This window comes from Scomber japonicus, chromosome 10, assembly GCF_027409825.1.
Source record: "Scomber japonicus isolate fScoJap1 chromosome 10, fScoJap1.pri, whole genome shotgun sequence".
Classification (NCBI taxonomy): domain Eukaryota; kingdom Metazoa; phylum Chordata; class Actinopteri; order Scombriformes; family Scombridae; genus Scomber; species Scomber japonicus.
The window spans coordinates 31598925-31610945 of record NC_070587.1 but is presented as its reverse complement, the minus strand read 5'-3'; the positions used below and the strand labels follow the sequence as shown (position 1 = coordinate 31610945).

The 12021-nt window shown below is 41.0% G+C and overlaps 2 protein-coding genes across 2 annotated transcripts in view; one reads left to right on the top strand and one right to left on the bottom strand.

The window, feature by feature from the left end:
• The window catches only part of LOC128366907 (G2/M phase-specific E3 ubiquitin-protein ligase-like), a 4903-nt gene extending 3810 nt beyond the window's left edge, over nucleotides 1-1093 (bottom strand). The window contains exons 1-2 of the mRNA XM_053327669.1: nucleotides 1011-1093; nucleotides 644-788 (exon numbers count right to left, since the gene is read on the bottom strand). Coding sequence (XP_053183644.1) covers nucleotides 644-788; nucleotides 1011-1093 — 228 coding nt within the window. The remainder of the gene's footprint in view (nucleotides 1-643; nucleotides 789-1010) is intronic.
• A 1606-nt stretch (nucleotides 1094-2699) lies between these two features.
• LOC128366906 (uncharacterized) lies at nucleotides 2700-7706 on the top strand. The gene is given in 12 exon segments (XM_053327668.1): nucleotides 2700-3214; nucleotides 3304-4289; nucleotides 4446-4585; nucleotides 4833-5037; nucleotides 5237-5341; nucleotides 5459-5670; nucleotides 5773-5914; nucleotides 6066-6704; nucleotides 6789-6860; nucleotides 6954-7063; nucleotides 7148-7251; nucleotides 7637-7706. Coding segments are annotated over 12 exon segments (3300 nt in total).
• The last annotated feature ends 4315 nt before the right edge of the window (nucleotides 7707-12021 follow it).

The following is a 12021-nucleotide window of genomic DNA, read 5'->3' as shown; positions in this document are numbered from 1 at the left end:
TATGATCAAACTGACTATGCATGTCTGCTGCACTTACTCACAAAAATACAAATTCAGCCAAGCAGAACAAGCAAGGACTACATTTAAACCAACTTGAACTCTAATCATAACCAGAGATATTCATTTTCTTCATAAGATTAGAAGTGGCCTTTAAAAACAAAAACAGATTTTTAAAAGGATTTTTTTTGGGGAATAATTTAACAAATAATGTCAAATTGATAGTCTGACTGGGGTGTGTTAATGTTTGACATGAATATTGACTTTGAAGCTCTATTATATTTAGTGTAATGCCACATTATAAAAAACCTCCCTCCTTTATCCATAGGGACCAAATAGCCCATGCAATAACAGGTTTATAAAACGTCCAAAAAATAATAATAAATTGTATTGTACACGCATTAATTCACTTTTATTTACCGGCTATGCCTAAAAGTCGAGCAAGGAACTGCCCTAATGAGCAAAAAACTAACCATGGTTTTGAGATGATGGCGTTCACAGCATTAGTTACCATGGCCATACAATCCCATGGAAAGAGAGCCACCGACGTGAGATCGGAAACCCAGGTCTAAGATCAGTTATCTGACTAAAGGTCCCGCTTCGTGGGACAGGTCAGGCTCTCACTGATCTGTCCTCTGCTGCTTACCTCCAGGCAGTCCAGGGCTACTGACGGCCTAATATACAGCGGTGCTCTTCTGAAGATCTTGTGCACCATAGAAGCGTCTAACTGCTGACCTCTGCTAAGCTTGGGTGTAACCAGTTTGTTCCCACACGGCATAAGCATCTCCAGACTGGAAAAAGCAAGAATTCATGCACACACAAACAAATATTTAGATCAACCACACCCTACTAAACAACTTTAAAACAATAATTACCGTTACTTCATAATATTTTAAACACAGGCAAAACTACCGTTAACTGTTTGTGGCTAACAGGTACCGGTTACTCTGGGACCATCCCGATGTTCCCCGCTTTGCAGAGCTAGCAACCGAGTTAGCCGCTGAGCTAGCAACCGAGTTAGCCGCGATCGGGGAGAAGCCCCTGGCCGCCGCTCGCGGGCGTGCCTCAACGTTGAGACGTTGACCCACTCCCACATTGCGCCACGCCCACTACCCCCCACATTGGACCGCCGAAGAAGACTGTGTGGAGAGCGAGAAGAAGAGTCAGAAGAAACCCGGCTTTGGAAGAGTAATCACAGTTTGCAAAATGGAGGTAAGCAAGGTTTCTTCTTTTGTTTTGACGTGCTATTTTGCAATGTTTGTAATATTTGTGACTTACAAGGAAGGAAAGTAACAGTATTTTATTTTTGGGTAGGTTGCTTTGTATTTGCGTTCTACCAGAGACGTTCTAATATAGGGCTTTGGTTCTACACCTTGATGATCCACTGTATTCTGAGTTCTTCTTATCAGTCCGTAATCTGGTGTAGGCTACGGTTTGCTATGATGTGAGACTGTATGAAGTCAAGCAGCTAAGCAGCCGCTCCAACAAAGATTACGGACTGCAAATAGACGGAGATACGACTGAGAAAGTAAGCTAACCACCTAGCACGTGGAAACTTCCGGTTATCAAAATAAACGAGGACCGCCAAAATTTCATGAAAAAGCTGTGTCTCATAAAACAAGCGTTGTACTATGCTCCTACACTAATTTTAAATACATATGCATATTTTAGCTCAATAGCTTCCAGGCCGTGTGTTTTTATCACGATTTGACAGTCCTCGTTTATTTTGAAAACCGGAAATTTCCACATGCTGTAGTAGGTTAGCGTTGACTTTCTCAGTCGTCTCATTTACTCACTATTTAGCTACTTTTATTTATTTGTTATTTTGTTGTGATAGGCTAATTATTACATGGTAAGTAGCAAGCCTATTAACAAAGAAACGCAAGTTTAACAAATCAGTTAATCTGTGATAAATAGGCTAAAAGATCATATGAGCATTAGATCTAATATCAGAGTATGTGTAATCAAATCAATCAATATCATGAAAATATTTAGTAATCTAGAGGAAAGATAAAGAGTAAGTGCTGGTGTTTATTGAATAAAACAAAAAAATCAGGATCTGGAAGAACAATCATGATAGTGGTAGCCTATATGAAAAAAATACACAGCTCCACTACTTCCGTGCATTATCTCTGTCCGACTACCCATTTCTTTATTTTTGCGTCCATTAGTCCATCCTCCCATTTCTCTGACTTAAGTAGCCCTAACCTGGTCCCTTAGCCTCTTTCAAACGCCAGGTTTTCAGGCAAGTTTCTACTGAGGTCCAACACCAATAAACATGTTTTAACAAGGAAAAATGCGACTTCCGTGTGATGACCTCTTTGACAACTAATCTCAGTCTTCAGACGGTCAGACTGTGTGATTTTGATTGGTTGGAACAAAGGCCTGCAGCCACATAGCCTTTTGTGGAGTAGTTTGGACATGCCTTGTCTGCTCTATGCCATGGTCAGGTTTTGTAATTTTGTTGCTTGTTTTGTCCCTTAATGTAACTGTTGTTTGTGGTCTCAAAATGTTTTGTTTGTATCTTGTCCAATAAAAGTCTGCTTACTTTGAAACGAATGCCTTTCTTTCAGAATTCACAATGATCAAGTGTGGCTTGCCTTGTCGAACAACGACGCATTTTCATTGCTGCTATTGTGCAGCAACAATCATAAACAGAGCACAATTTTTGAGACATTTAGACACACACAAGGATCAGAAGCATGCTGAAGCCCATACAAAAACAAAGGCCCACACTCAGCACTCAGCTGCCCCTGCCCACCATTCAGCTGCCTCTGTCCAGCACTCAGCTGCCCCTGTCCAGCACTCAGCTGCCTAGGTCCAGCACTCAGCTGCCCCTGTCCACCATTCAGCTGCCTCTGTCCAGCACTCAGCTGCCCCTGTCCACCATTCAGCTGCCCCGGCCCACCATTCAGTTGCCCCTGTCCAGCACTCAGCTGCCCCTGTCCAGCACTCAGCTGCCCCTGTCCACCATTCAGCTGCCCCTGTCCAGCACTCAGCTGCCCCTGTCCAGCACTCAGCTGCCCCGGACCACCATTCAGCTGCCCCTGTCCAGCACTCAGCTGCCCCTGTCCACCATTCAGCTGCCCCGGCCCACCATTCAGCTGCCCCTGTCCACCATACAGCTGCCCCTGTCCACCATACAGCTGCCCCTGTCCACCATTCAGCTGGCCTGGCCCACCATTCAGCTGCCCCGGCCCACCATTCAGCTGCCCCTGTCCACCATTCAGCTGCCCCTGTCCAGCACTCAGCTGCCCCGGCCCACCATTCAGCTGCCCCTACACAGCAGGGTCACACAATACACAGAAGAAACAAGAAAATTACTTGTCCCCACTGCAAAATTATTTTAAACAAAAAAAGTTTCAAAGCACACTGTAAGCGAAAGCATACCCATCATTTTGAGACAGTGTCGAAGGACAGGTTTTTGGCCTCTCAGTGTGTGGATATTGCGCATGGTGTGTTTTCTGTTGAAAAATCTTTTTTTGGTCCAGCAACACCAATACATGTAATAAAAAATACTTGGGGTCCAACACAGCAAATCATGTGTGAGGTCAACCAGTGCCGTCTGAATGGTGACTTTGCAGTAAGGAGCGGGATGTTGCCTTATGAATGCCAACATTTAATGTCTTTATTATATTGCCCACGTGCTGACAATCATACTGTGACCCTTACAGCTGAGGCCTTGGACACAATGGTGCAAAATAAATGGTTTGGTGTGGAGCGTAAGGCTCATCTCTTAGATTTTCAAAAAAATGCTAATGCAGAGGGTGTGCCGCTGTCTGTGCATCTGACTGTGGGTGGTCCCCCATCCAAATTTCATATCTCTGTGTATGAGCCTAAAATAGCTTATTACAGTAAGATGGGGAGAGTTATTGTGTCATATGACACAAAAAAGAACAACTGGCATTGTCCCTGCTCCAAGCCAAGACAGTCTTGCACACACAAAGCTGTTGCTAAATGGCACCTCTTTGTTACGAAGAGGGAACTATTTCGCAAGGTGAAGAGCACAGAGACAGAGATGCCCCATCCCACTGAGGCCACCACAGAACAGGACAATTGTCCAGATGACAGAAGCATTGCGAGGATGCTGAAGTACCTCCTCACAAAAAAAAAGCTCCCTGCAGATCTACCCCAAGATCTTATAACGGCGTCAAGAGAGGGAAGAACAAATAATACCTTCCCAAATCACCTTCTCCCCAGCGAAACAAAGTGTGTAGATTGCCAATACACACTTTGTGAACAACTGATAACGTCTAAAGGCAAGATCCTGACCAGCACAGGTGTAGTTGAAGGTTGTTACTACTATCACAGGTCTTGCTATGGTCTTGTGTTCATACCATTTAGTGGGTTACATAATATATATGTAAATGAGAAATAATAAGTAGTTCTACTATTTTAAAATGACAAGCAAACAATAAACATGACCTTTGTTTGGACTGTGTTTTTAGGGATATCAACATACAGGAAGTCATGCCTGAACTGTGGCATGGTGTACAGATATCAGGAGTGGGAGGATGGTCTCCACAATTTTGATGACCACATAATCCTGTCCCTGCACCTGTGCCTGATGATCAGGAATGCATTACAGGTGAGGGCATGTCATTCAATGTATTTTGCTCGCTGTAAGGTTCAGTGGATTTTCTTTATAATGTTCAATTTCTTTACATCCATTTGAGTGACCAACTTCTCAACTTACATAATAATAACCAAGTAATAATTAGATGTATATTTATCCTTTCTGATTCCTCCTTTATTATAATTATGTCACTATAGACATTACCATTTAACAAAAGGTGATATAACCTCAGAATATTCCTGTGTTCATAATTTTCCAGACGCATACAGCCATCAGTAAGGTAACTGAAATAATAGAAAAAACAGAGAAGGTCTCCTTCCCAAACAAGGAGAGAGTTCTTCAAGCGTACCTCCATTTCGAAGCCCTTACACAACTGTAGGTGTAGTCGTGGTTTGTGTCATGTGGATACAACCCAGCGGTTGTTGTGATGGATCTTCACAAGAAAGGCGTTTTCAATATGCCAGGTGAGTTTGATAATCTGTTATTTTACATATTTTATCTTAATTGTTTATACAACACCTCTTCTGTCTCTCAATTATGGTGGAAGTGGAATGTCATATTAACCACGTCCTTTAATAACACTGATGGCATTTTTTGTATCAAGTGTCATGTCATGTTTTTTTAAGTGATTGAATTATGAAAAACAAACTATTTTTCTAACAGTGAGTGAAATCCAAAGCCCACCTGATGGTTATGATGGTCATGTGGACATTAACAACTTCTGGGATGCTGTGGCCACAGAAATGATCAGTCGTGGTTTAATTCCATGTAAGTCATGTGAAAAGACAGAACAGACCGAGAACAGCTGCACTGAAAGTAAAATATATCAATATGTGTTAAATGTTGTGGTAACAATAGCTAATTCTCATCACATCCTAATCAAAGGTGGTCGGAAGAACCCGTTCGTTGTGCCCCCAAGCTACCATCACTGGGCCCCTTGGATTGGCCCACAGACCCGTAGGTCAAATTCAGTCTTAAACACTGAACTTGAAAAAAAGCAAAGCCCCCAAATACCAAATGATGGAGATGGTGAAAACCTTAATGATGATGACAAAATTGATGAAGAGCGGCTCACGGATGAACTTGTGAACTTGAAGGTGAATTAGTGAATGAAACTATGCAAAATCCACCCCTTTGTGCCAACAAAAATGATGTCTTGCTTTATTGACATGATCAACTGAAATGCATTTTCACAACAGGTACAGGAGATCAGGGCACTGTGCAAACAGTGTGGTGTGGATGACAAAGGGTCCAAAGTGGATCTTGTCATGAGACTGTCTGACAAAATGTCTAGTAGAGTCACCTACAATAAGGTGTTTGAGAAGGTGTGGGGTGCCTCTGGTGAGTGAACTAATATTACATCAAAGATAATTTCAACTTGTTATATCTTGTCTTGTTGAAAAATGTATAGTATCATTATGTAGTTATGTAGGTTAGCCATGCTCCTAATGTCAGTTATTACTTATACTGTGTTTTTTCTGTTGTCTCACAGGTGGTATGGCTGTAATCACCTGTCCATGTGGGGTTGTGTATTCACTCAAATTAAACCTAAGAGCAGAGAGTCCACGTGATTTCGTGGATCTCTTGCTATCATGGAAACACTTTCCCAATGTATCAGTGTACGATTATGCCAGGGGGCTGGCACAGCATGGCAACCGCAGGCAGCCAGGACTCTTTGCCCCTTTTCAAGGAAGGTTACTGGATCCCACCCCAGAGAACATTAAGCAGGCTTCAGAGGGCAAGGCTCATGTCAACATGCCTTGGCTCAAAAATTGTAAGGTGCCAGCTGACAAGGATGGTCATCCTCTCACTGGGTCCTCACAGCATTTTGCTTTGAACGACGTGTTCCACCAGGGCAACAGCAAAGACCCGAGAGAGGTTTTGAGAAAGCTGGAGCTTGTACCTGAGCTTGCTGGTCTCATCAACAGCCAGTGTGTTGAGCAGCTGTTCTCGGGGATGAGAAAGAACAATTACTTTATGAATATGACTACCCTCTCAACACATATATTTCTACAGAGAAATATAGTCCACCATCACAACATGGCTAAGAACCAAAAGGTTATGGACCAATACAGCAAGATTCTTCCTTCAGATGTTGCAATGCAGTGTGACAGCCATGGAAGAGTAGTCGGTATGTTATTGAATATTTTATGCACATTTGTTGTCTACATCTTTATCTTTAGGCAATAATGTATGTTATATTTTTTTCCTATAGCTTGTTCTCCATTGGCTGGAATGCCAACAGGGGTAGCTGACAACAGTAAAGAACAAGAAGAGTCTCAAGAGTGTGAGTCCTTGCTATAAGTTATATCTGATTCAAAGCAGAAATTTTACATTTTACACTTAATTTTTATATTTCTGTTGTTGCTTTTTTCACTAGTAATTGATGACAGTGAGCAGATACCTCAAGGAGACTTCACTAGTCTCCATAAGCTGTCAGCAAACAGAGCATGCTGGGGACAGGAACTCCAAGACACCCAGGAACAACTTGTAAAGTCAACCATTGTGCCACTGTGAATATCTATATATGTCAATATAGTCAAATGTTTAATTAATTTTGTTTTCCTCCACCAGCTTTCACAGGTCTTGGATGAGACTAAAAGTCAATGGAAGACAACATCATCCTCACGCACTCTGACTTTTGGAATCTTGGTTTGGCTCGGGACATTGAAGGGATGGTAGGCATAGAGAATGTGCTGTGCTGACACATTTATGTAATACTTTTAAAATATTTTTTATAATTTGTGTTTATGTGTTTTACTAGATCCTGAATTGCTGTCTAAAAGTCATTGAGAAGGTAGTGGAGCTCTTGTGAAACATTTATTTAAATTGATTGGATAGCACAGTTCAATAATCAATATATTTTGACAGTAACATATAGCAAACTATTTCTGTTATAGAGAGTAGAGCATGTGTTTGCTGGAAACAGCTACATTACTAAAACTTGGTTTCCACCATCATCTGTGAACCCAATGGATCATCTGCCAGTAAGTTATTAAAAAGTTTTCCATTTGCAAGTGAAGTCTAAGCATTTCATATTCACTTATTTATGTCTTTTTACAGGACAATGCAGCCAGTCTCCAGTGGATTCTGCTCCCAGTATTTGTACCTGGACACTGGATACTCTGTGTAAATACATATTTATTTTCCTCTGTTATGTCCTTACACACTTGATTTTAAGATTTTGCTATAATTAAATGTACACTAGCTTTGTTAGTATTCAGAAACATTCCGCATCTCAATGTATCTGGTTATAACCACATTTAACAGATACTGAGGCCCCAAGCAAGGGAGATTTTTTTCCTAGATCCCCTCTGTGGCAGTGGCTGGAGAGATGAGAGTAGAACCGATCTATTCAGGTTTTTAGGGCACCTTGCACCATCTGGACAGTGGTAGTTCTGTTTTAAACCACTTGTCCTTTTTTGTTTGTTTTAATGAATTGTTCTGTTTTTATTTGAACATAAATATTCCATGCATCAACTAATTTGATTCATTAAACAGATGAAAACAGAACAATACAGTGTATCTTGTTTTAGTGGGGCAGTTCTGTTTAAGCCCATTATAAAACCTTTTTTTTTGAAGTTCCATATTATTCCATAACTTCCATATTCTTTTTCAATATTGTTCTAAGAGTTTATGGATGCTTTTGAAAAGTTGATTGTACTTTTATTTACTTACACTTTACTCTTTGTTCAGAAATATTGCACAAACCCTTTCTCCTGGCCCCTGGAGGATGCTTGGTGTAAATGATGTTCAGGTGAGACATTACTTCATTGTATTTGTTACTTTTCACTATTTTCTTTCCATTCTTTTATTTAAAAAAAACAACCTTGCTCACACCCCAGGGCCTAACAAAGCAAGGGTGCTCCAACAACTGCGGCGTGTTTGTTTTGATGGTAAGACCTATACAGTATGTTATATTGTTGCTGTTATCTGTAAACTGTTTGCTTACAGTATTTGAATTGAAAAACTGTATCCTTGCGAAAATTAATATTACGGTATATTAACCAGTACCTCTTGACTTACAGTACGCTCTGTACATTGTAATGGGGGCCAAATGTGATTTCAGAGAGGTAGGTGTAAATTGTGACACACTACAAGGCAATACCTTTCAAAACATATATATATATATATATATATATATGTGTGTATCTTCCTGCATTTCGTTCTACAAAGGAAAACATGCTGCAAATAAGGAGATGGTGGTGTCTTGTTCTCCTGGAGAACTTCCCCATGCCGTAAGTGCCCTCAGTATCACACTTTTGAATCAGAACCTTTTAAATCACCTGTTTCACTTTATTCACTGTCAGCTGACTAGCATAAAATGTTTCATCATGAATGTACGTTTTCAAATCACCAAGATCTGAAGACGAAAGATTGCGGGAAAGAAAAAGGCGACGGGAGGAAAAAAGACAACAGGTGAGAGGTCATGTGATGATTTATTATATAGTCAAACTATTGGGCTACTTTAAGATAAAAACCTCTCCACTTATTTCAGGATGTGAAAGAAGTCCCGCCAAAAAGGTTCAGGCATCCAGAATCTGTTTCTGAAGCATCAGGTATTGTTCAAAGCAGCTTTCTTGTTCACACATCCCTCAAAGTTGTAGAGGTGGGATCATGTTACAGACAGTCATTTCTCTGTTTTCATTAAACCACTATACTAAAAATCAGCTACTATTACTTTTTTACAGCTAAGATTGTTATTGCGCCTATAAGAACCACAATCTGTTTCCTTTCTATAGGAAGCTGAGAACATTCCAGGACTGGGAACATCACGCGACTTTCAAAGCTGGTCTCAAACTCTTCATTGTCCTAAACGAAAAAAAAGAGGGAATTATTGTCTTCCATGATTTAGAATTGACCTTCAGTTTGTTTGTACATCTTGATATTTTTCTTGATGCTTTCCAGGTTGGATAAAATAACTGAACCAGTAAACAGTCATTTGTTTGTCTTTTCATTTACATTGCTATTAACAGTCATTTACCATGCTGATGTGGTATGAAGTACATTTTACTTAAAGGGAAGAAATTCCAACTTAATTTTAACCTAAGGTCTCACAGACTGAGTATGAGATCAAATAAGCCACTGATAGCCACATGCTCACAACAGCACCATACTGTTTTGTACCTTATTCCATGTCCATTTTGTTCCTATGGTCCATATGAGTTCAAATTAAAAACCCTGTACCCTGTTGGTGAACAGCTTTGATGGATATATATGCAGATATAATTTCTTTTTACTGTTTCTATGCACTGGGTCACTGAGAAAAGTCATCAAATTTCAAGGCTTCAATTGAACTCTTCCAAACATATTCAGAGGTGTTGAATAAAACTTTATTTTTTTTGAGATATGTCTGTTTTGTTACATCTCAAAGTCACTCAATTTTGGTTTGACTGATATCTTCTTATGTAAATAAATTTTAAAAAACAAACATATATATATATATGTTTTATAGCGCCCAAATGTGTGAAAATAGGTCACTCTGTCCACAAGTAATGCATTGCCGTTCATAGTATTCGCCACCAGATGGCGCCCGAAAGGAGTCAAGCGCGGGGGGCGTGGCTCAATGTGGGCGCGGATCAACGCTGAGGCACGCCCCGTTCCGCGGGCCACGGCCTGGGGTACTTGCGATCGGGGAACGCTCCCCTTACTCTTTAGCTGCCAGTATGAACGTTAGCTAGTTAACGTAAGGTTTGCTTAATGTAGCTGTAGCGGTCTAGCTGTCTAATTTGAGCTAACGAGATAACTAGGTAACATTAGCTTTATCGAGCCTGATATGCTAGCATGCAGACACGACATACCTTGCTCCTGAAGGAATCTTCCCATCAAACGCCTGACGCATTTGGAGTAGCAGGGTCGTGTGGTCCCATGTTTTATCCACTTCCAGTGCACTCACGATGTGGCCCTTTTCATGTAACACGGCCTTCATTTGTTGCTTTGGGACTTTATTGTCCCGGGGGCTGCAGAGCAATATTACGTCCTTATAAAATGTAATTACACGATGGGACGATGGTTTTGGTCTGGAAAGTGGACAAAATGAACAGGCGTCATTTATTTATGTTGAATTTAGGCCCAGGAAATAATAAAGAAATCATTCGCATGTCACCCACCTTCTCTTTCCTTTCGGCCCGCCCCAGTTGCTGAATCGCCTGGCTTGGAAGCGAGGTGTCTGCACCTGTTGAGCCACGGGGGGAGGGGGGGTGTTGCTCCCTATATTAACATTTACGCATTGGTTTGGCCTAAACAACACGCTTATCTCATTATTCTCATTGTTGACGGGATTTCTCGTGTTTCCAGAGGCTTCTTGGTTCACAAGACAGTTAATGAGTTCTGGTGAACCAAGAAGCCTCCTCAAAATACCGATAGCATCCTCCGAGTGGTTGCCCGCCATCGCTACTGTCCATACAGTTTTTTTTCTTCAACGAACTTGATGGTCCTGGTCGTCCGCGGTCAAAACCCACAACTTCCTGTCCTAATTTTCAAAATAAAATCAGGGCGAATGATTAATAAGATTTATGAGCAGGTGATGTGCCTTGTAGTGACAGATTGTGGATCTAGTGCTCACCAATTTAGGAATAATATTTAGTTGGACATCCCTAAACCTATGGAGAGAGATATTTATTGCACATGTCACATGAAACCTTCTATACTTCGTTTTAAACTCTACAATATGCAATGATTTATGTGTATTTTGACACCGTGGAAAAACCAGAAGTAGGTGTCCAAGGTGCCTTCCGGTTACATTGAAAGAACTTCCGGGCGCACTGACATTTTACACGCACACCCAGATACACACACACACACACACACATTGTGTGAAAAGGTGGTAGGGTGTGGAAATTTTCAATGCGTGTCTGCACATCATGTCAATGTGTGTGCACGTTTTCAATGTGTGTGTGCACGTTGTCAATGTGCGTGTGCACGTTTTGAATGGGTACGTGCACATTGTCAATGTGCGTGTGTGCACGTTTTCAATGTGTGTGCACATTTTCAATGCAAATGTGCATATTATCAATGTGTGTGTGCACGTTTTCAATGTGTGTGTGCACGTTTTCAATGTGTGTGTGTACATATTTCAATGGTTTCACCCTAAACGGCCTCCCATACACAGACAAATCTCATTTCTACACATTTGCAGATCACAGATCTGCCGCGGCAGAAGTGTTGCAAAATTCACGTGTAAAAACACAGCCAATCGAGAGCTCCTGCCTGAGTTGTAAGTGATGACAGACATTTACAGATCTATGTACGCATTTACAGATCGGTTTACACATTTACAGATCTATGTACACTTACAGATCTGTGTTCACATTCACAGATCTTTGCATGCACTTGCAGATTTGTCTTCACTTGCAAATCTGAATACAGACACAGATTTTTTTTACACACACACAGGTCTGAATACACACACACAGATCTGAATACGCACACACAGATTGAGATACGCA